General features: G+C 46.2%; 2 protein-coding genes and 1 pseudogene across 2 annotated transcripts; 1 reads left to right on the forward strand and 2 right to left on the reverse strand.

The window, feature by feature from the left end:
• Nucleotides 1-183: 183 nt before the first annotated feature.
• LOC120670203 (AT-hook motif nuclear-localized protein 10-like) lies at nt 184-6,003 on the forward strand. The gene is made up of 6 exons (XM_039950267.1): nt 184-584; nt 687-1,314; nt 2,275-2,327; nt 4,799-4,927; nt 5,161-5,322; nt 5,575-6,003. Exons 2-6 carry the CDS (start codon nt 789-791, stop codon nt 5,785-5,787), a joined length of 1,083 nt encoding a protein of 360 aa, XP_039806201.1. The 5' UTR covers nt 184-584; nt 687-788; the 3' UTR covers nt 5,788-6,003.
• A 592-nt stretch (nt 6,004-6,595) lies between these two features.
• LOC120670202 (damage-control phosphatase At2g17340-like) lies at nt 6,596-16,790 on the reverse strand. Its single transcript, XM_039950265.1, has 12 exons — nt 16,431-16,790; nt 16,269-16,334; nt 14,777-14,843; nt 14,626-14,694; nt 14,373-14,513; nt 13,986-14,114; nt 12,898-12,984; nt 7,436-7,510; nt 7,286-7,363; nt 7,118-7,195; nt 6,977-7,039; nt 6,596-6,877 (listed from the first exon to the last, which is right to left on the reverse strand). The coding sequence occupies exons 1-12, from the start codon at nt 16,598-16,600 to the stop codon at nt 6,803-6,805; spliced, it is 1,098 nt and encodes a 365-aa protein (XP_039806199.1). The 5' UTR covers nt 16,601-16,790; the 3' UTR covers nt 6,596-6,802.
• A 560-nt stretch (nt 16,791-17,350) lies between these two features.
• LOC120668770 lies at nt 17,351-20,441 on the reverse strand (annotated as a pseudogene).
• Nucleotides 20,442-25,218: the final 4,777 nt, after the last annotated feature.

The raw sequence follows: 25,218 nt of genomic DNA on the forward strand, positions 1-25,218 counted from the left end.
CTCACCCACTGCTTTACAGTAACCCCCTCGGTTACCCTGAAATTCGCGGTAGCTCAAGTAAAAGCCTGAAAAATTGGCAAAAGATAGTAACCGCCGCGGATTCCGCGTATTTCCAGGGCCCCTCGTGAAAAAACACGCGCTCCTCCTCAGTCGGTCAGTCCCCATCCCCCTCTATTAATCACGGGGCTTCGGGCATTTTCTCCCCTCCGTAGATTGCAGAAGCTTTTCTGTTTTTTTCTTTGCCTCCCTAGTATTTTGGGTCGAGAAATCCCCAGGAGGTGGGGGAATTCGAGGCAAGGGTTAGCGAAAATCCGGGGAATTTGGCGGTCCCTTCCGCGGTGATCGATACTTTTACGCTTTATTCGCGAGATTTTTTAGGGTTTATCTTGGGGTTTTCGTTTTCCCCAGTCGTATTTCGTAGAGGAAATTCGTCCCTGTGGAAATTTCGTTTTTTTATTGGGGTTTTCTTCCGTGCTACTGTGAAATTCGGAATCTTGTCAGAGAAAGGAGGAAGGAAAAGCGAAAACAAGAAAACAAGGGGGGATTTTGTACCTCGAGCTTGTTCTTCTGGTGCTCACTTGCGAGTAAGTACACTCCTGTCTCCAGTACGCTTCTTGATCTCGCCGAATTCCTCGTCGGGACACCGAGGCTTGGATTTTCCGAGCTGATGGCGATCGAGCTTGCAGCCTAGGTCGGCGAATCTTGCGGGTGCTTGGCCGCGGCGGGATCGAAAGGAGGAGCCTTTTCTTGGTTGCTCTGCTCGTGCTGTGTGCTTGTGAGGGGGAGTCATGTCGTCGGCGGCGGCGGCGGGCGAAGCGGCGTATGGCGGCGGCGTGCAGAAGAGGGCGCTGCAGCAGCACCAGCCGCAGCAGCCCGGCCCCGGCGCGCTCCTTTACGCCCCCAATAGCGTCGCCGTCTACAGGAAACCCGCCATTCCGCCGTTCTACCAGCAGCCCGCGGCCAGCAATGCCGCTGCGCCGACGGCGCCCACCCGCTCCCCCGCCAGCGCCGATCCTCTCAAGCGCAAGCGCGGGCGCCCGCGCAAGTATGGACCCGCGGACGGCGCCTCGCCGCTGGCTGTCGTGTCCCCGTCCCAAACAGCTCCTGCCCCAGCTGATGTTGGCACCGACTCTGGCGCGTCACCCAAGCTTCCTCCCGGCTTCTCTCCGAGCCCGCAGGGTGGGGGTGTGGTGGGTCCCCAAGCATCTCCGGCGGCGGCGCCGCTGCCTGCGTCAAATGCTTCACCTGCCATGAAGAGGGGCCGGCCGCTGGGCTCCACTAACAAGAAGCCGCAGCCGCAGGCGGCAGCGCCAGGTAATGTTTTGCCAGCCTTTTCAGCTGGAGCAAGTAGCGGTAGCAAATCGGGCAAGGAGGCACTGTTGGGTTTGATCATATTTCAATTCAGGCTTCAGATACACGTATATTAGTAGGCAGTGGTACTTTAGTATGGGCAAAAGGAGCATCAGAGCTTATTATTTATTCATTCATTCATTTTTTTTGCTGTCGTCCTGGCACTCTGGCAGCAGTGGCAATCAGGGGTAGTGGAGATGTGGGCAGGGAATGGTATACTTTGGTGATAATGACCTTCATGCCCTTGCCTTGGCACTTGCTAGAGATTTCTTTCAGAAAAGAAATGCCAAGAATCGAACTTAAATGAGCTTGGAATCCTTCCCTACTTAAGCGAAACTTAGATTAACTTTTTTCAGGATTGTTGCTTAGGGTTGAACTGAACAAGTCATTGGTAAAATTTGTCCTGGCAAGTCTGAAAGTTTACTTTAATACTATTTTAACTGCTTTGCAGTAATTGTTACTATGTGATTATTAGCTTATTATGGTTCCTGTGGATATCTGACTTTTTCTATTCTTAGCTGTGATTAATCTCCTACTAGCTTGCATTGATGTAATGATGTCAACGTCCTAATTTCAGATTTGAAATATTGTTCAGCATTAACACACTATTTGTGATTAGCTTGCTCAGTTAGAATGTACAGAAATATTTATCCATGGCAAATGTTTCGTTTAAGAGCTTTAGTAATTATAGTTGATGTTTGTAATTGTACCTTCCACTTTGAGCATCTCATGAATTTAATTCATCATGCAGTTATTATAAGTTTGTCGTTAGTGTCTTATTGTTTAGATCCCTCCAAAAGTGTTCCTATGGATATTTTGCTTAATATTTACTTGATGTAATGGCACTTCTTGAGGTTTATGCATGTTAATTCAGTTTGTGGCTCTATGATTAAATGTAGTCGTTCCTGATTTTTTTTTTCACAGGACCAGGCTGGGCGGGATGGAAACCTCATGTTTTCACAGTCCAAGCTGGAGAGGTACACTGTCAAGTGCTTTTGATGCTCATACAGATGTCCTGATGCACTCTTAGGATGATGTCATCCATTCATATCAGGAAGTGTGGGATATGTTTACTTGCATCAGTATTTATCACATTTCAAGCGTTATTGTCTGTTTTATAGCTAGGCGAAGTATTAATCTGCTTATAAAATCTAGCCTAGCAAAGTTACCCTTGTATCTTCCTCACTGGCTATTATGGTACCATAACTTGCATTTATTTTTTACGTTCAGTTACCTAGTGCAATTATGTGACTATCTTGCTCTCTGTAGAAAAGATTTACTCCTGCCTCCAAAAATGTTTGTTATGCTTGCACATGGTGCTCTGTTACCACGTACACCATATGTTATGTGTCATAGCAGGGACTTCAGGAAACCATATATGCATGTATGACCTATATCTTGAGTGTTTCATGCTGGCAAATCATTAAACTGTTAGAACTTATTCAAACAAGAATAGAGTTTGTGGTCCTAGCCTGATCTATTGAGATACTCTAGTTAGCTTTACTGCTGATATTTTTTTTGTAAGGTTTCTGCTATTCTGTTAGAATATACTAAGTTGAGGAGCAAAATGCTTTGTCTTCATCATTCACTTGAGCTAATATTTTTCTGAAGTGTAATAACGGATTCCTCTTGTTTGAAGGGTGAATATTTAGTTTCAATCATGTTACTGCTATTTTATGTTTTTTGTCCAACAATCTATTTCTACTTTCTATTACAATTTGTTTCTTCATTGCAAATCTCTTTTTTTTATTCTAGCTTGAAGCTCCTTTTGTTATCTTCATTTTACATGTATTTTTTTCATGAGAACTCAGTTCTGCTGTATGTTTTTTTGTTGCTGGCGACTATTATGTGGGTCAGCATTAGATAGGCTTGCCGATGAATTACCAACAGTTAAGGAAGTTACATTAGCAACTAGAATCCAGGGGCGGGCCCAAGATTTGGGCTCTGGGTATTCAAAATTTTTAAAGGGCCAAATTTTTTTGGCACCCGGTATGCTGGTATGCCACTACGCAGATGTGCGCCGCCTACGCAGCTGCGCCGGGCCGCCCTACACCGCGCGCTAGGTTGCCGCCTCTACCCGCCCACGAACACATTACTGAGGACAACGTGCATGCCCCGCGCTTCGTCACCGGCTAGGGAGGCGGTGGACACGTGGCTCTTGTACGGGCTGCAGCGCAGCTCGCACCAAGCCACTACCAACCCCTCATGGCGGCGGTGGCAGAGGTGTCGAGGCCGCATGGTTGGCTGTGGCGGGGGCGGAGATAGCGTCTGTGGCGGCGGCGGCGCTCCACTCGGTGCTGTCGCGCGCGCAGCAGGCTGCGGCGCAGGTGGGTCGCGTACCAGGGTCTGTGCGCATGACGGCAGTTAGCAAGACCAAGCCGGTGCCCGTCATCTGCGGCGTCTACGACGCGAGCCACCACTGCTTGGGCGAGAGCTACCACTGCTTGGGCGAGAGCTACTTCCAAGAGCTCATCGACAAGGCACCCAGGTTGGCTTGCATTGCTCACGACTCCAACAGCAAAATCTTGCCTTCGGTCTCCTCGCTATGGGAATTGCCGGTTAGAACATTGAATCGGAGTCAGCAACTTGTTAATTATGCTTGGTGCTAAGACCTCGTAATTGTGTCTTTGGTACGGGGCCGGCGATCGAGCTCCGTCGTGAGACTGGAAGGGGGATTGGCCCTTGGGGAAACCAGTGTGATAACTTATTTTTGGGCCTTGGGGTATGTGGGCCGGTGATGGAGGAGGGAAGTTGGGCTGCTGAAGTTTTTTGGGCTGAAAGAGAGATTGAGACTCTAGTAGTTTGGTTTGTTGGGTTATTTTTGCTTTTTTGAATCATATACATAGAGTATACTCTATATATATAGCAAATTTTTGTCTAAAAATAATGGGTATTCAGTTGAATACCTTTGAATTCAATGGGGCCCGCCCCTGCTAGAATCCTTTGAAGAGATTTGTTTCTATGTACTATCTGCTTATATTATTAAACTGCTCTCTATTTATGAGGAGGTAATAAAGGGCAGCTGGGCAGGCAAGAATTATTAGGGCATCTTGGCACTCCACCATGACCATCTGAGACGTTGTTAGAGACCTTGCCCTCTGCTGGCAGTCTCAACTCCTACTCCTTTTCTTTTCTTGAATATGCAGGAGAGCTGCGTATCATTTCATTGCAGAAAAAAAAAAGATGAAAACAAATATAGATTCAACACATCACCACATGTCACAAAAGTGTAGAACATGCGCATCACTGGACCAAGAAACAAGACCGATCTAAAACAACCTTAGAATGTAGGCAGTGGCCGAGAACTATTTTGTTTACACCCTTAACTCCACCCTAGCCCATAACAGCTATTTCTCACATGTTCCTCAGCTTCTGTTCCATTGTTTCTTTTCATTTTGTCAGATATTGCTTTCCTGGTAACCTTCTAAAGAATGATTCATGATTTCAGGATGTAGTGTCAAGAGCCATGTCATTTTCTGGGAACGGATGGGCAGTTTGTATCCTCACAGCCAATGGTGCTGTATCCAATGTGACCCTGCGTCAAGGAGATTCTTCTGGCGGAACAGTAACTTATGAGGTTTGTATATTCTTCCAACTTCGCTTCTGTTAAGTTTAAATATCCTTTTTCTGGTATGTCTTTAAAACTGTATCCCAGCTACACCTACACCACCATAATATACTGAGATATAAAGAAAAAATATGATGCATGGAACATAGAAGTTATTTTCATTACCACACATCTCTATAAGGGGTGCATTGTTTTGCAGTTATGGAACCAATTTAACTTATAGACTTGCGTCCAATATGCAGGGCAGTTTTGAGATCCTCTCTTTGGCTGGCTCATATCTGCTGTCAGAAAGTAGTGGGATGAGCAGTCGAACAGGTGGACTTAGTGTCTCACTTTCTGGTCCTGATGGGCGTGTTTTAGGTGGTGCTGTAGCAGGACCTCTAACTGCAGCTTCGCCAGTTCAGGTTCCCCTGTTCTTCTGATTGCACATTGCTTTTGATCTAATTAAGATCTTTACAAAGTATACCATGATCTCCCATATATCCGAACCTTCTTTTTTTTTTTTTGAAAGTCATGCTCTGCTTTATCACGAATATGCATACTATCATAAAATGTGAATGGTTTCATATATGGTTCCCTTTTTCTGCTTTTGGAATTGGCCTTGAGAACCTTATAAATCTCCTAATGGATTGTGCTTTTGTTATCGCGCTGTTCAGGTGGTCATTGGGAGCTTTCTATCTGATGGGAAATTGGAGCTTGATCCTGGATCAACACCTGACAAAACTGTTTTCGGTGGGTTTCCTACTGCCAGCAGTCCATCGTCGAGGGGTACTGAATCCTCTGGTGGGCATGGAAGCCCACCGAATCCTGCTGCCTCGTTCAATACGGGCAGCCAACCAAGCTTTCCTAACTTCCCTACATGGAAATGAGCTTACCTGAATCCTACTGTCCGCCTGCCCCAGCTGTGGGGACTAGACTTATGTAGATTGTTGTCTTGTAATGTGCCATTTGGTTAGGTAGGTTTATGCTTATCCTATTTTTGGTACTTCTAACTGGTTACAATGAAGTTTTACCTTGTTGCTTATCACATGATTGAGATCCTCAAGATTCCGTCAAGTTAAAAGCAATCTGCAAAGGTTGGAACCTCCCTAGTTCTACAGGGGCATAGCTGTTTTCCCACTTGGATTCTCAAAACAGCGATGTCGGAGAGTTTGATGCCGTGAGAATTCTTATCAATGGTATCTTGCATGACTTTTCATGCTCTAGATAGGAAAAAATAGTAACTCATTTGATGCAGAGGATCTAGGGCCTCCATTCCATTGATCATTATTAAGGGCAACAATCCTCCTCCATTCCATTGATCATTATTAAGTGCAACAATCCTCCTCCATTCCATTGATCATTAAGGGCAACATCTTCTGATAGCAGTAGTGAAAATCGTTGAATGTATCAATCAAAAAAAATTGAAAATTATGGAAGAACTCTGCCCGTGTGTGCACCACTATAGATTATTTGATTGTATATGCAGCTACACATACTAAAAAAAGAAAAAGAACTATAAAATTATGACAGTACAAGTGCATAGTTAAAGTACATATATATACTCTGTTCGTTTGGCGGTAGCTGGTGTTGATTTGTTATAAGAAAAAAGTACTGATGGCTAGCTGGTAGCTAGTACTGATTTTGCATGAGAAAACACAATGTTGGCTGGTAGCCAACCAATTCCAACAATCATTGTAGACCAACGGGAACAAATACGTCTTGAAGTTCAGAAGTTTCATTTTGGGCAACAATTCATACAACTGAGTAATGACACCTCCATGAAGCCAGATTTATTTCACTTGCTATCTCTACTGAAGATAGAAACAAGCATTTCGGATGTCGAGGAAAATTACAGCACTGCAATTGCGACAGCAACAGGAGTTAGCTGAGGTATCTCAGCATTCAGGCCTCGTTGAACTTGAAGACACAATCATAAAGTCTTCCTCCAAAAAATTGGGCGACTTCAGGATGCTTAACCTGAAACGTAAGGCAACAATGTTTGCAAACTCCTATCATAATCTGCAACTAGTTGGCACAATCCTATAACACGTCAGCAGGGGGGAGAGAACAACGCACCATTCCAATCTTGATCGAGTCACATTTCATTTGTGCATATAGGTTAGTTTCGATTGCTCTTCCCTACAACACAAACAGCCAGAAATTCAGTGAGTCTGTTGAACAAAGACATTCAAATGCACAAGGACGTCAATAGCTTACCATGCCTTCTAGGACAACCAGATCAGCATCATTTGCCATGAAGGCAAGTTCTGGTGACACACTAGACAAATCAATAACCTGAATCAACAGTAATTATTTAGTATCAAAGAAAATGCCAGAGCGAGGCCACCACAATGGAAGGTTTAGCAAGGTTCGATAGATTCTTACAGGCAGATCGTTACCAGAGTTGGCAACAAGCAGGTTGGATGCATCCACACCTGCTAGCTTTCCATCTGCATCCTTGAGCTTAAAAACAATTGCAAAGACAAGAGTCAGATGCTTGCATCAGAGATTATTTACAACCTGTCTCCTGCTCACCTTGTTTATAATCTCAATCAGTTCTGGATAGGTGACGTCATTGATCGAAGGCATGTCATTAGCAGCAAGTATCACCTGCAGTAACCAAGGTTAGCAATTGATTTATTATACTAATAGAAAAAATATTCAAATATATACAACAGCACCATTAAGCATCCAAGAGTTGTATGCAGAATAAGACAAGGAAACTTGTTAGGAAAGAGGCAGCAAATCTGCGGAACGAGAATTTAGCGTATAATTGATGATCTCGGAGGTGTTGAAGAACAGTGTGTAGGTGCTTGGCATGGTCGGCCTCATTCTTGGAATAAACGAGAATGTCGTCAATGAAAACCACGACGAACTTCTCAAGCTCCGGCATAAATACCAAATTCATAAGATACATGAAATAGGCGGGAGCATTCATGGGACCAAAAGAGACCAAATATTCATATAGTCCATATCGTGTGGAGAAGGTTGTCTTAGGAATATCATCTGGTCGGATTTTTATTTGATGATAGCCCGAACGAAGATCAATTTGGAGAAAACCCTGGCTCCAACCAACTGATCAAAAAGAACATCAATGCGGAGAAGCGGATATTTGTTTTTAATTGTCACCGCATTGAGAGGTCGGTAGTCCACACACAACCTCAAATTGTCATCCTTTTTCTTCACGAATAGGGCCGGACATCCCCAAGGCAAGGCAAGGCACTAGGACGAATGAAACCCTTGTCTAACAGTTTAGTTCCGCTAGCTCCTTGGGTGGCATTCTATAGGGCCTTTTTGAAATAGGTACAGTGCCTGGTTGCAATTCAATAACAAATTCAATGTCTCTATCTGGTGACATCCCTGGCAAGTCATCCGGAAAAACATCGGCATACTCGCATACCACCAAAATCTCTTCTAATTTGGATGTGCTTATGGTAAATGCACAAGAGTTGGTGCACTCTGTGTAACAATGCTCGCAAACTTTTACCTTCATTGGACATGTGTATCCGAAACTATCGCCAAATTACTGTGGTCCTATTTGCTGAAAAACAGCCAGTCCATAGAGGCTGTAAATGAATTTTTCGACCCTCCTAACCGCGAAATCAGCTCTTGTGATGAATACCAAAACTGGAGAATAACAAATTATCTCTCTGCTGTAAAAAATTTAGAGCATTTGGACGAGCAAAACACGAGATATGAATTTTCTTGTAACGGACAGCGTTTCTGCCAAAGTTGTTATCTTAATCGTTCGAGTTTTATTTTTAGCAATTATATTCCTTGCACCTTGGGCTTGTATACCATGTCGCTAACAAATTAATTTGAACATTCCAGATGGTGGGATCAACCCGCGGCTGCCCTAAGGGCTACGACTATGCAAGTGGTAGCGGGTCGCAGCAGCCGCCACCCCCGCCACCCGACTTTGCGGAAGTGCTGGCCGCACAAACTGAGTTGCTCCGCCAACTTGTTCAAGGGCAGCAGCAGCAGCGAGGTGGGCACAATGTCCACCAACCTCAGGGAGCCAGTTACTCGGATTTCTTGGGTACCCAACCCCCACTATTCAACAGGATCGAGGAACCTCTTGATGCGGATGCTTGGCTTCGTACTATCGAATCCAAGTTTTCATTGCTTTTGCTACCATGTTCTGAGGCAAATAAGGCTCGCTATGCCGCGCAACAACTTCGCGGTTTAGAGCGTCTCTGGAGGGATAATTATCATGGCGTGCTCCCTGCTAATTATGTTGTTACTTGAGAGGAATTCAGGAATGCCTTCAGAAGCCCTCATATTCCTGAGGGTCTTATGGAGAGGAAATTAAATTAGTTCCTGACTCTCAAACAGGGGACTTCACACAGGGGACTCGCAACATGATGCAGTATGCACAAGCCTTCAATAATCTATGTCAGTACGCGGGACTTCATGCTGACACAAACAACAACAACAACATAGTCTTTTTTTCCCAAGCAAGTTAGGGTAGACTAGAGATGAAACCCGAAAGAAATAAGTTCAAGGTTCAGACACATTGATAGCTAGTCTCCAAACGCTCCTATCCAAAGCTATCTCTTTAGAGATATTCCAATCCTTAAGGTCTCTCTTAACCAACTCATCCCACGTCAGTTTAGGTCTACCTCTACCCCTCTTTACATTATCGACCCGCTCAAGAACCCCATTACGCACCGGCGCCTCAGGAGGCCTTCGTTGGACATGTCCAAACCATCTCAGCCGATGCTGAGTAAGTTTCTCCTCAATTGGTGCCACCCCGACCCTATCCCGAATAACTTCGTTCCGGACTCTATCCCTCCTTGTGTGCCCGCAAAACCACCGCAACATCCGCATCTCTGCTACACTCAATTGCTGCACATGTCGCCTTTTTGTAGGCCAACATTGAGCACCGTATAACATCGCCGGACGAATTGCTGTCCTATAGAATTTGGCTTTTAGCTTTTGTGGCACCCTCTTGTCACAAAGGATGCCAGAAGGTTGCCGCCATTTCAACCAGCCAGCTGAAATTCTATGCCTAACATCTTCATCAATGTTGCCATCCTTTTGTAGCACCGATCCTAAATACCGAAAAGTATCTTTCTGGACCACCACTTGCCCATCTAGACTAACGTCTCCCCCCTCATGCCTAGTCGCACTGAAATCGCACATCATGTACTCGGTCTTGGTCCTACTAAGTCTGAACCCTTTCGACTCTAACGTGCGTCTCCACAGCTTTAACTTCCTATTAACCCCTGCCCTACTCTCGTCAACTAGCACCACATCATCAGCAAAAAGCATACACCAAGAGATCTCACCTTATATATCCCTTGTGACCTCATCCATCACTAAAGCAAATAAATAAGGGCTCAATGCTGACCCCTTGTGTAGGCCTATGTTAATAGGAAAGTCAGTGGTGTTGCCATCACATGTTCGGACAAACGTCGTCGCATCCTTGTACATATCCTTAATGAGGGTAATGTACTTAGTTGGGACTTTGTGCTTCTCCAAAGCCCACCACATGACATTTCTCGGTACTTTGTCATATGCCTTCTCAAGGTCAATGAAGACCATGTGCAAGTCCTTCTTCTGCTCCCTATATCTCTCCATCAATTGTCGTATTAAGAAAATCGCCTCCATGGTTGACCTTCCAGGCATGAACCCAAATTGGTTTTGGGTCACACTTATCACTCTTCTTAGGCGATGCTCGATAACCCTCTCCTAAAGCTTCATCGTATGGCTCATCAGATTAATCCCACGGTAGTTAGTACAACTTTGAACATCGCCCTTGTTTTTGAAGATAGGTACTAATATACTTCTCCTCCATTCTTCCGGCATCTTGTTTGACCGAAAAATGAGATTAAAAAGCTTAGTTAATCATACTATTGCTCTATCTCCTAGGCATCTCCACACCTCAATGGGAATACCATCAGGGCCCATCGCTTTACCTCTCTTCATTCTCTTCAAAGCCTCCCCGATAAATACCTCCTGAATTCTCCTCACAAAACGTCTGTTGGTATCGTCAAAAGAGTCATCTAACTCAAGAGTAGGGCTCTCACTCTCCCCATTAAACAACTTGTCGAAGTACTCTCTCCATCTATCCATGATCTCCTCATCCTTTACTAACAGTCGATCTGTCACATCCTTAATGCATTTGATTTGGTTGATGTCCCTTGTCTTCCGCTCGCGGATCCTAGCCATCCTATAAATGTCCTTCTCCCCTTCTTTCGTGCCTAGCCGCTTATACAAGTCATCATACGCCTTACCCTTTGCTACACTCACAGCTCGCTTTGCAACCCTCTTCGCTAATTTATAGCCCTCGATGTTGGCTGCACTCTTGTCAAGGTGGAGGCGCTTGAAACACTCTTTCTTCTCCTTAATAGCCCTTTGCACCTCGTCGTTCCACCACCAGGTGTCTTTCCCCTCCTGTTTGCCTCCCCTACTCACGCCAAACACCTCTGAGGCCACCTTCCGAACACATGTTGCCATCTTTAGCCACATGGCATCTGCGTCTTCTCCTTCTTCCAAAGGCTCCTCACCTAGCATCCTTTCCTTAAACGCTTGTGCCGCTTCCCCTCTAAGCTTCCACCACTTTGTTCTCGCAATCTTGGCACATTTGTCCCGGTGGACACGTACCCAAAGACGAAAGTCCGCCACCACAAGCTTGTGTTGAGGGACAACACACTCCCCAGGTATCACCTTACAATCTAAGCAATCACGTCTACACGAATGCCAAAAAGCAGGATCGTTTCTGCAGAGGCCTAAATACTAAGCTTAAGGAACGTCTGAACCTAGTGCGGGTGGACTCTTACAATGAACTTGTTAATATGGCAATCACTCAGGAGGATTGTATTTTGGCACACCGGGCAGAAAAGAAGAGAAAGGCACCAACTGGACCTTCTGGTGCTCCGGCACAGAGGTATAGAATTGTGCAAAATGCTCCACCTCCAGCCGCTCAGAAAGCCCCTCAGCAAGGGCGTTGGGTTTTTAGACCTCCGCAGCAGCAAGGCAACATGCGACCTCCTGTCCCACAGCAAACCGGCCCAAGGCCGACTGCTCCCCAGCCGATCCGTCCAAGTGACGGGAATCGTTGTTTCAATTGTGGAAGTACGACTCACTTTGCTCGAGAATGCCCGCAGCCCCGGCGTCAAAACCCGAGCCAAAATGCAAATCAAAATAATAAGAACAAAGGAAAGAGACAGACTATTCAAGTCCGGCAAGGGCGAGTTAACTTCGCCACTCTCACAGAACTTCCAGAAGGCGCACTAGTGATGATGAGTACTTTCTCTATCCGCAACAACCCTGCAAGTAAACTTCCAGAAGGCGCACCAGTGATGACGGGAACTTCCGGACAGACTATTCAAGTCCGGCAAGTGGCGGATCCGGCGGCGGTGCGCCGCGGAAGGCACGGCCGGCGGCGGATGCGTGCCGCAGAGGCGCGGGCCGACGGCTGTGGGCGCGAGGCGTGGGCCGGCGTGTGCAGAGGAAGGGAGTGGAGGGAGGGACAAGAGGTGGAGCTACCTTCGCCAACCGGCGGTGGTGGCTCACCGGTGTCTCGCCGGAGTCACGCCGGCGATGGGAGGTCCAAGGACCCTAACCCTAGGCTGTGGTACCATGTTAGAAAATGAGCAACTCAAATGTATTCCCTGCCCAATGGGGCTGATAACCACATATACAATATACAAGGAGCACCCTATACTATTGACTAAGTACATAAGATGCATATACATCTAACAAAAAGTAGCCCTACAGTACTAGTCGATTCACAATGTAATTTCAAAAATAAAAGGTGATGTGCTTTCATTATATTTCAGAGGCCATAGGCTCATAGCTAGAGTTCAATATGATTTGTTTTACAAATTTTAATTTCAACATTATTAAAACTTGTAAAGTTAGTAATGTGTTCTAAAGTGAAAATATCCGATTGAAATTGAAAGGTAATAGGCCAAACCTTATCAGGACTTCCAGGGATTAGTCCTACTCTAAGAATACCACAAAAGCAGAATAAAAGAGTTAATACAAACCTTTGCACCACGTCGGAGCAACTCCCTCGCAAATGGTAATATTCCCAAGATAACATCAGCACCAGAGTTATCGACAAAGATAACTGCCTACAAAATTTCATAGAAAAGGACTCAGATACAGATATACTTATGTTGTAAAATATTTCATCGTTATTACGATGATGTACAGTCTATAAATTACTTTTATTGTAGAAATATAAAATTATAATAATATATGAAACATTATGCTCCAAATGGGCTTCACCCGGAGTTGATGTGTATCCAGAGTTTCTACTAAATACTATCGATACTCGATACATGAATTACAAATCACTAACATCTCTGCAATGTGCAGAAAAATAAAACCCATTCGGGAAATTAGTTACTAGAGGCTGTTGAATGTTAGATTCCACAGGAAACAATTCAATTCGCAAATCAGGGAGCTTTTCTTCACTAAGAATGGACCTTAATAACTTGAGGGTCAACTGTTAAACAGTACTCACCATGCTTTGCTATGTTTATCCATGGCATCGGGAGAATATCTTTCATAATGTTTGTCCATTGAGAATAACAGGTGTAGATGTTTTAGTGTTTCCACATTCTACCCCTCATTAAATACTTCCAAAGAAGAGAATTAGTTGTATTGTGTTAGCTAATAGGGTATGGATGGCTATTTTGCATTTTTTTTTGAACTGATATTTCCTTGGTTAATGCACATTATGTACTCTAGAGTCTAGACAAACGTAGTGAAAGGAGGGAGTAATAACTAGGCCAGTAACAGTTACCAACCTTAAGATTGCCATGGAACCAGAACGGCAGTGGCTTATATGGTTGCATGCTTCAAATATTTTTGTAAAGATGAATCATAAGATGATAGTATGTTAAAAAGGAGCCAAACAGTGCACAATAATATTTACTGTTTACATGTATATTGTACATCTGTGCATAAACTGTGATGCTGAGACCATAACAAATTAGGCAATTACACATGACAATGGATGACATGAACAAAACAGACTCTAAAACAGACTCTTGTATGCGGACATCCAGCTGTATGTGGCATCTAGGTTGACACGTAGCAATAAAATTAGACAGCAATAAAAGAATACCTTTTCCCATGATTTCTTGGCCCATTTGCTCTTAAATGCATCAAGGTCATCAATAACCCAAGGTCGAGATACAAGATTTTGGCAACTTGCCAAGAACGACATGCCATCTTTAGCAAAAACTTCTGCAAGCTTCAATATACAAGAAAAAAAGAGTTATTAGAAGTCCATGCATGTAACAGTTTCATGGAATACAGAAGAAAGAGCATTTGTTTAACAGTATAAATGTTACTATTTAAGAGAACTTGAAAGAAAAAATATCAAGATTGCTTTGTTGATTCTACATATGAGATACAACATAATGTTGCTTGAGCTTCCACATAACAACAATAACAGAACCAACAGTGGAAGTTCCACAATAAGTGAAGCCCAAAAAGAAACTCAACACACCTGTGCAGATCCTAGATCAAAAATATTTCCAGCTAAGATTCCCCGGATCAAGTTCTCAACTCTTTTTCCATCATCTTCAATTTCATCATTTCGCTGAACAACACCCTCAAACAGTGACATAGCCTTGGCATTCTCCTCATCCTACTTATGATAAAACAATAAGGGAGCATAGCAAATTACAATCACCTAAAAGTTATCAGAATAATTTGACCAAAAAAAGTAAGAACTACAACAGGAATGTGACATAGATTACCTTAACCTTCTTGAAGATATCCCTAAACCCCAGCTCTCTAAGTACTAGCTCACGAAGCCTACAGAGAAGCTTGAGATACATTTCAAAAGTTAAGTACAGGTAAATCCCCATTTCTATTATTTCTCAAAGAACTCATCTATCGATGACATACTATGCAGTCTGGTGGTCCCCCATGGCTCTCTGGATTCTTCTTCATCTCTTCAAGCATTGCTGTGTACCTGCACCACACAACATGTCCATAACTAAATTATAGGCCTCTATGTTATGGATAGTTCCATATAATCTGGGAGAGGGAGCACCATTTTTGTGGATTTTTTTTTTTATTTCAGTGCATTTCAGTCCTAGAAATCTTTTTCTACACCATAAATTGTTCAAATAGCCCCTACTCCCATTAGCGGTCAATTGATAAAATGGTAATCTTGGTTGCAACTGACAGAATTTAGTGTTTGTACTGTCATATAAATTTTCAGCTAGCTAATCTGATGGAAGCACATTTGGACAAATTTTGCTGCAAACTGTGAAAACTGTACATCATATATTTGCTAATATTGGCAGGCTGATCTTCCTTCTAAGTTCTAAGTCAAGTGGATATCATGACTCTTGCCACACGTCTCAATCTTTGCCTCATACTAAAATAATATTTCACTAGCACCATCATGTTGGTATATAAGAATTGACTCATTCCCTATTGGAACACCAAACCAATTCCTAACGGAAATTAGCTGTAGTTGGTACATTTGTAGTTACTAAACCATGACACTTGTTTTCCAAGCGATAATACTGGGAATGAACCCTCCTCTCTCCACACAACGTCTGACCTGTCTCTTGCAAATAATCATTATCCAATGAATTTGGCAGGGTTTTTTTATTTCTCAAATAAGAGAAACTTTGGTAGCATCCAAAAGGCTGGCTATGGAGACAATTTACAATGCTTGTTCATATCCTGTCTTAAGAGAATAGTATGCTACCATGCAAACCATTGAATGGCCACATGTGTAAAAAAAAAAGATACAGAATCAGACAGCCAAATCCAAGTTAGATTCTGACACCCGTGCGCACGCAACAACAACAACAACAACAACATAGCCTTTTTTCCCAAGCAAGTTGGGGTAGGCTACCCGTGCGCACGCCCATGTAACATTTTCACAGTGCTTACAAATTATGCAACCTTACAACTGAATGACGACATCTGTGTTTGTGTCCAAGTAACACTGCATGGAAACCGCTGGTAGATCAAGGCATTGGCATAGAAAAAACTTGTCTGGTCACAAACAGTCACATGTGAATTCCATGCGGCATCAGATGTTTTGGAAGCAACTGAGAGCCACTTGGCAGAAAGAGCAAAAGCAGGGCGTTTTCCAAATCCCATCTACAAGTGGAGCAATGAGTTGACAATGCAGCAACAGCACACTAGCCAATTCTACTTGAGATGGCGGCTTGCATCCAAAACACAGACGCAAGTCGCAAGCACCACCGACTAGCATCTCACTTCTCAGGCTACTAACTAGCAATACCTTCCTGCACTAACATGCCCGCCAAACAAAACAAACAACTCAAAGGTATAAAGGAGCAGCATGAGCAATAATCCGTACTGATCACTGATCCAGTGCACAGAAGAGGAAAGTCAAAAGCGGCGCACACACCTCTGCGCGAACTTCTCCGCCTTGGCCGGCGCGTCGGGCACGGTGGGGTCGTTCTCCGCGCGCTGCCTGCAAGTGCCATCGGGGGGGACGGTGGTGAGCCCGAGCCGCCGCGACAACTGAAAGGGGACGGAGACCGGATCGAATCGAGCGCGGGGGGCTTACTTGAAGGACGGGACGGATTTGAGGAAGAGGTCGATCCACTGGATCTCGACGGGCGTGGCCTTGCGCGGGTTGTCGGAGGGGAACCGGTAGGGGATGGTGCAGGCGCGGTAGGTGCTCTCCACCGGCGCCTGCAGCTGCGGGAACGGCACCGACGGCGACGAGCTCTCCATGGTGCCCACAGCCGTCGCGCCGCCCCTCGTCCGCGGTTTGGGTTCCTTCGGATCCTCCGGCGGCCGCTGGAGGCGAAGATGCTTTTGAGAAATTCTTTTGATGCCTCTGATCGGGTTGGAACATTTTTTTGGTGCGAGGAGCAGTGGAGGAAGAAGAAGAAAGCGCCGCCCATCCACCCGCCACAGATGCTGTTGCGGCGGTGATCCCCACGGATGAAGTGGGCTGCTGGGCCTATGTGGGCTAGTCCGGATGTCAAATTCTGCAGTTTCTGGACTGCTACTTTTTTTTAAGATCCCGTTTAGTTTCTAAAAAAAATCACACAGTATCTGTCATATTGAATCTTCGGACACATGCATGAAATATTAAATACAGTTGAATAAAATAACTAATTGCACAATTTAACTGATTATCACGAGATGAATCTTTGAAACCTAATTAGTCTATGATTGGACATTATTTATGAAGTAACAATAAAATGTGCTACAATGTCAAAACTCAAACAACTAAACACACCCTGAAATAGTCTGGACTGCTACCTAGCCCAAACAAATTTGCCATTGCCGACTGGAACGGGGGGGGGGGGGGGGGGGGGGGGGTTATCAGGTGATTGAAGTATGAAGTGCAATTAAGAGGTGTGATTTAAATTTAAATTTAAATTAGCCACATGAAAATTGCTTGTTGCTGCGTGATGACCGAAGTTGCGTTGTACTATGAGCGCATACAACTTTGTGCAATATATCCATATTCCATGAAACCGGCAAACTAAGGACTTTTCGCGATTAATTTTCAACTACTTTATACCTATAAACCAATGAAACTTGCATCCGAGTATACAAAATAGTAGCTAGAGCACCATGGCAGCAGGCTTCAGACAGAGAACCGGTGCGGATGGATCGGTGACGTGCTGAGGTGCGAGCTCACCACGGACGCCGGGCTCTTTGGCAGCTCACTTCCAGCAAGTTCCTGCTGGCAGCGCTGGCCGGCACCGCCTTTGCCGGCGGCGTGGCTGCGGCTGTCGTCGTTCTCGCTCTCGTTCTCCTCCAACGACCGCCCCATGGTCTCCGGCGTGAACACGTAGGTGACGGCGAGCCCGAGCAGGCAGATCCCGCACAGGATGATGAGCGCGTACTTCATGCCGATGCCGGGCTCGTACCCCGCCATCACCTTCCCCTTGTCCCGGTCCTGGGACGCCCAGAGGAACCCGATGGCGCCGACGAGCGCGCCGAGCTTCCCCGCCGCGCCGGAGCTAGATCCCGTGGCACGTCGACCGGAACCGCGCCGGGAAGAGCTCGGCCGGCAGGATGAAGGTGGTGGTGTTGGGCGGGCCCGAGGTTGGCGGAGAAGAAGGTGAGCGCGTAGAGCACGATGTACCCGGCGCCCGTGGCGGCGTGGCCGCGCCAGTAGCGGTCGTAGGGCCCGGCGAGCGCGAGGAGGAACACGGCCATGAGGAGGAATCCCGCCATCTGGAGCCGGCGCCGCCCGACGCGGTCAATGAGCAGGACGGCGGCGAAGTAACCCGGGATGGTGGAGGCCGCGGCGATGATGGCCTGGAACTTGGCCACGTTGAACGTCTCCTGGAACGCGTTCACGCGCCCCGCCGGCGGGAACCACGGCTGGTAGATCTAAGACTGGAACAGCGTGCTGCTGTAGTAGGGGATGTCCAGGAGGAACCACGCCGACGCGCACGCGAAGAGGTCACGCCCGTGCCGCCACAAGAAGCGCGCCCGGGCTGCGGCGGCGGGGCGCGGCGGAACGCGGCGGCCTCCTCCTCGGTGACCGCGCCCAGGTTGAGCTCGGTGAGGACGCGGCCGATGTCGTTGGTCGCCTTCACCACGTCGTGGTCCACCAGCGCCGTATACCTGCACCCGGGAGGCCGGGACAAGTCCAGCCACGGCATCAGCTAGTCACTTTTGGGTGGTGGTGGGTAAGATTGCCACACCACAGGGTACGCCGTAAAAAGTAACAATAAAGCAGAAGTGATACACCTAAATCATGTTCGATGTAAGTGTCATTTAAGATATCAGTATAGTTTACAAAGGTGGAAATTTGACCAGCAATTTGACAATAATCTATTGAGAGAGATCCGGATATGATCCAGGATATGAAAAAAACTTGTTAGGTTATGATCAAGCTGTGTGCTTCATTAATTTGATTGGTTCTGGAAGCTCGTGGTTCAGAGGAAAGTTGATGATAGTCTATGCTTGAAAAAATATACTATAGCCAATCCTGTGATCGTGACTACTTGTGGGCAGGGATAGCTAGGAGAGATAAGCACTTGAGCTTAAACAAATGGTATAGTATTCCGCAATGGGTTCGTGCTGGTAAGCTAGGTTTCTTGTGGTGGAGTTCTAGACTGTACTGTATTTTGAAAAAAAAATGCTACGAATTCCTTAAAGAACAGAAATGAAACCAGCAGCTGACGGCGACTAAGGAAGCAGTCCTGGTTCCTGCGTAGGTGGCACACGGTACTTGTTGGGTGATCTGCAGCAACGGTTCATTTCTCAGGATAGATCCCAGGTATCGCCCCGTATATTCTTCGACTCCACATTTGCTTATCACAGGTAGCAACAATATGGTTGTTACAATTATCTGCTCATTATAGTGATCCGTACTTAATTTGGTACTTTAAGGTCCTAGTTTGACTAGAATATTTAGAAAAGTCCAACCGCTTTCGGTATACTCCTCCCCTTCCGACATCCAAACCTATTTGAAATTTTGAATGCATCCAACCCCTACCGTTCACCATCTCGTCCTACTCCGTACTTGGCTCCAAGTCAAGGAGAGCACTAACACGTACTACTAATAGCTAGCTGTCCTATAAAGGCTAAATCAAATTGCATGTTTTAATTAATTTAATGAAATCACAGTTATTCACAGTGCGTAACAACCAGGGTTAACCATTTCGTTTTCGTTGCAAATCCCGGTGTTTAGCGGAAACGAAATTTCGTTCCGAAATTTCGGTAAATTTCGGCGAATTTCGGTGACTTTTGGCCGAAATTTTTTGAATTTTGAATTTTCAAACGAAATTTTCCGAAAAATACCGAAATTTTTTTTCCCGGTAAGTAGCGAAAACGAAATTTTTCGCCGAATTTCGGCGAAATTTCGCCGAAATTTAAAACCCTGGTAACAACGCACGTACCTGGCGGTCTCGGGCATGGCCATCCTCCAGTACAAGGTGACCACGGCGGGGAGGGCCCCGAGCACGAGTATGACGCGCCAGGCGATGTCGGCGGCCTCGGGCGTGTCGAGCGGGGCGCGCCGGCCCGTGCAGCGGTCAAAAGCGGCGGCGACGGCCATGGTGGCCGCGGAGCTGGCGAGGATGCCGAACCCCTGCATGGAGAAGACGGCGGCGATGAAGGCGCCCCTGGTGCGGCGGTTGGCGAACTCGGACATGATGGTGGCGGAGAGCGGGTAGTCCCCGCCGATGGCGGCGCCGAGGAGGAAGCGGAAGAGGCAGAGGCTGGCGAGCGCGCACCCGCGGGTGCGGCACACGGAGAAGCCGCTGCCGACGGAGGAGCAGACCATGAGGAGGAGGGAGGCGCCGTAGACGCGGCGGCGGCCCGCGCGGTCGCCCAGCGCGCCGAAGGCCAGGTTCCCCGCCACGGCGCCCAGCAGCGCCACGCCGACGGTGGCGGACACCACGGCGGGCGGCGTGACCCCTGGGGCGCCGCCGCCCGAGGGCTCGTAGTAGACGCGGCCGATGAGCTTCATGACGGGCGCGATGCAGAAGAGGTCGTACGAGTCCGTGAAGAGGCCCATGCCGGCGATGACGATGGCCTTGAAGTGGTAGTACTGCGTCCGCGCCTGGTCCAGCGCCGTCAGCACCCGGATCGCCGGCATGCCGTCGCCGATCGGAGAGGACTGCGCAGCAGCAGCTAGAAATGCAGGCGTTCCATGGATGCTTGACTTGCTTTATGGAGCCAATGGTGTCGGCCGTACTGGTCACGGCTGCGTGCGGTTGGCGGGGGGTTAAACAAAAGCGGCCGTGCGCGTTGACATGGCGCGGCGCCCGGCGGCGCTCATGAGATGCCGGGGAAGATGCTGCTCTGACTCGACCTCGGCCTCTCTATCTGACTCAACTATCTTGAGGTGAGAATAGACTATAGGAGAATATATTTGGTGGAAATTAAATTTTCGTGAAAACTCGTATAAATCATAACAAAAAATCATCTAAATTCACAAAAAAAATCACAGATGTAGATGATATGATGATACACAATCTTATAAAATATTTTGTTCAAACTTGACTTCGTTTATAAGATATAAAAATAACAAATTTGAAGCCAAGAAACTGTCCAAATGATTTGTTAGAAATTTATTATTTTTATATCTCACAAATGAAGTCGAGTTTGGACATGATATTTTATAAGGTTGTGTATCATCATATCATCTATATGTGTGATTTTTTCGTGTATTTAGATGATATTTTTGTTGTAGTTTGCACGGGTTTTCACGAATGGTTTCCACCAGATACGTTCCCTATATTATATGGCGAGGTGGAAGGCGATGGCTGTACGGCCAGGGGTTCAGAGGAAACTCGGCCTGGTTTAGTAGCACAAACTACTGTAGACAATTTTAACCATTAATTAAGAGTATTACATAAAAATAGTTTATAAAACTAATTCTATAATCCTTGCGTTACTTCGCGAGACGAATCTAATGAGGTCTTTGACCGTATGATTAGAAAATAGTTATTGTAGTATTACTGTAGCCAATAATAGTGAAATTTGGCTCATTAAATTTGTCTCGAAAAATTACACCCATATATAAAAAAGTTTTATAAATAAATTTTATTTAGTACTTCATGCATACAAAATTTTTTTTGTAGCACAAGTTGTGCTGCTCAACCAAACGGAGCCGACTGATGAGTTGTGTTGCGCCAGCATTCCCGTTTTGCCAGCACAGTGCAGGCTCGGAACTGGTGCGTGCAGCTGCGCAACGGGAGAGGCAGCAGGCTCGCGCTGACGTGGCTGCGTGTGGCAGGCGGCCAGTGGGAGCGCAGCCAGAGACTTCAGTGAAGGAGGCTGACTGGTCCCTACTGCATGCCTTTGGTCTTGTTTGGTTTTGTAGAATGCTAGGAAATCATCATTTTGACTGTTAATTATGGTGTCAAACTAAATTAGTTTACAAAATCAACTTCAAAACCCTTGCGCTAGGAACCCTAAAGAATCTAATGAGCCATTTGACCGCATAATCAGCCAATAATCAATTAATTACCGTCATTAGATTCGTCACGAAAAGTTACACTCATCCCTGAAAAAGTTTTGCAAATAGACTTCATTCTGGACTCCATGCATGCGAGATTCTTTTCTCGGCTTGCGTGCGCTAAGGATTGTGGAAGAAAACCAAACAAAGCCTTTGTTTGGTTAGTTCTTGTGCTAGAAATAGTAATATTTTGACCGCTAATTATGATGTCAAACAAAGCCAGTTTGTAAAACCAACTCCAGAATCTCTGCGCTAGGAACTCTGAAGAATTTAATAAGGTCTTTGTCTGCGTGATTAGAGGATGGTTACTGTAGCATCATTTTAGTCAATCATCGATTAATTACCATCATTAGATTCGTCGCGAAAAGTTACATACATCTCTAAAATTTTTTTACAAATAGACTTCATTTAGTAATCCATACATGTAAAATTCTTTTTTCGGAAAACGTGTACGTTGGGATGCACGATCCAAACAAGGCCCTGGCGTGGTGGGCCTACAGGCCTCGTGTTGTGGATGCCAGCTGGCTCCGGCCCTTGGGGGTCTAGTGGCGTGACTAGCTCCGTTCCGGGCAGGCATCTGTGCGACTGTGCCGTTTTAGGACGCTAGTTCAGCGTTGACTGGTGACCGACCGATTGGGTATGTGTGGACCGAGACTCGCGGTGACGTGGCTGCGGGCCTACGATCGGGGCGAAGATGAACCGCGTGAGGATGGCGACGTTCTCCTGAAGAACTTGCTTGTTGGTCTTGTAAAAGACCCTCATGGCCGACCCGCGAAAGAAATCAGAATCAGCAAACGATATATTATGATGTTAGACATGATGCAAATTAAATCGAAGCAGAATCACAGCTCAGCTACTACAGATAAAAGGACGCCAATGCAAGTGCTCGGCAGGATGCATGAGTGGCGTGGCGAGGTGTGTACACATATGCACGCCCGTGCGTCGACAGCGTGACCGTGGTGGTTGTCGCTGTGGGGGCAAGGCGAGCGCGCTCGGTAAATGCCTCTGCACGCCTAGGCAAACAGACATCAGCGAGATTGCCACTGTCCATAGTGAGGGAGGGAGGGAAGAACAAGAAGAAAAAGAAGAAGCAGATGAGGGAGGGAAGATCGAGCTCACCTCTCGTTGCAGTGGATGACCGTCGCTTGATGGAGCAAGACAATCGTGCGGCCACACACACACATAAACGCTGCGAGGAGGGTGGCAGAGGCAGCGACAAGGTAGACGCACACACAACAGTTCTTGACACTAGGGAAGTGTCTGTAAACGCTGGATGATGTGCCTTCCATTGATGATCGGATCAAAATCCAATGGGGAGAAAAAGAAGATATCATGATGGACTCACTGGCGGAAGCTATGACATCGAGTGGCTTGCGTCCCCATTGCCCCCTGCTCATCCTGTGATCATGTCCAGTCTCACAAGTCGCGAGCGCCCTACCCAATAGCAACTAAGGCTTAATGGCAGCGGTGTCCACTGCCGGGCCCCTTCGAGCCTTGCCCCGACCATCTATGTAGCACATCTATGTAGCAGACCCGCTTAAATTAAACCGGTTTAAGTGCGCTAACTATCATTTTAATGAATAATTAAGTTACCACGCACTTAAAATGGTGTAATCCGGCAGTCCGTCGGGTAAATCCCAATTAAACTACTGTACTCCAGGATCACAATTGCACTAGAAAACTCGCATGAAGACGAGCACAGGCGATACAAGCATACAGAGATTCTTAATTTAATTTACAACACGAGTTTTACATAAAAGGTTTGAAAACAAACGACACAGTTCAAATACACAGCGGAAGTTAAAACCGAGTTCGAAATACAATAAATTACTACGGACGACGTTAAAAGTGGGCCTCGCATCTTGCCCACGATGTGCTGCCAACTGGCCCGAACTTCACGAAGAAGACGGGACCCACTCGACGGTCCAACCCGTAGGAAGCGGTTGTCCAATCCAGGACGCACAGACCTCATCGAAGTCAGCGGGGATACAACCTGCTCAGGAGGGTTACAATAACAACCTTGAGTATACTAATACTTAGCAAGGCTTACTCGACTATAGTATATACTTAGCCGACTCCTAGACATGCAGGCTTTTGACTCTGGGTTTGTTTTGCTGAAAAGCTATTAATGTTGGATCCTTACTTTCAATATTTTCGCTACATTTCGTTTGACAAGTAACAAATAGATTAGCCTGAACATCTAGAGCACACCTGGTGGATCACATTAAACCTCTATTAAAACCATTCAAACATCTTCAACTCATTCTCATTTCATCCTTTACTACGATGTGACAAAGTGACCAAGATTCTCTTAACCGAGAGAGACGGCGAATCGATCCGATTTAACCTTACAAGGTGGACCTAACTCACACGACACGTGTAAACCCCGTCGGGTCAGACACGTCAACCGTTCCCCTCTTTACCCCGACGTCTGAATCACGCCTGCCAAACCCCGGGTGAACTCCCAGAGAACCCGGAGGCGACATACACTCCAACACCCGCCATCATCCCACTCCCAAAGTAGCGGGTCACGATTCAAAGTATCGTTGCAAATCAGGTAATTAGCTTACCGGTTTCGACTACCTCCTACTTCCGGCATTTAGTTATTACTATTCACACTTGGTCAGCACAGACAACAACGGTACGGTCCTCAATTGACACAGGCGGTGGCTACTTTCCATTACTTTCATATCCAGATCCAACTCATCTCCGCCCAGTCTCCATTTCTCTTTACTCAACAACTCATTTCAAAGCCATTTCAAAGCATTGCTAACGATACCTGCACACTAGTATGGACTCACAGGTACCTAGGGAAAACATGCATACTAGGGTTTCATACAATTCATAAAACTTAAATGCACAATTACTTAAATAAACATTGAATAGTTAAATTAGGGTTATGCTCCGGGGCTTGCCTTGCAGGTCAGCGGGGTTAGCGACTTCTTCGGAAGTAGGTTCGACTGCGTCCTCCTGCTGCTCTCCCGCTTGCGGCTCCTGGATCCGCTCGGCGATCAGCTCGTAGGCGACCTCGGTTTCAGCGTCTACACGAATAAAATATGCTATGCATGAGACTCATGAAAAGATGCAATACATACAATGAGAGGCGCGGACCAAACTCTAAAAGTATTTACGGAGCAACCTCACAACTAGGGCTGGAAACGAGCCGAGCCGAGCCAGGCTCGGCTCGGCTCGGCGAGGCTCGGTGCATGAGCGAGCCGAGCTTGGCTCGGCTCGGTAGTTTGGCGAGCTCGCTGAGGAGGCTCGGCTCGGCTCGGCTCGAAGCCGGCTCGCGAGCCGGCTCGAGCCGGCTCGCGAGCCCGGCACAAAATATATACTATGCATTTAGTATACACATTATAAGACATTGACTAGTGCTTATAAATATATAAAGCGCATACATGTGTTGAAATGA

The sequence above is a fragment of the Panicum virgatum genome, chromosome 4N, assembly GCF_016808335.1.
Source record: "Panicum virgatum strain AP13 chromosome 4N, P.virgatum_v5, whole genome shotgun sequence".
NCBI lineage: Eukaryota > Viridiplantae > Streptophyta > Magnoliopsida > Poales > Poaceae > Panicum > Panicum virgatum.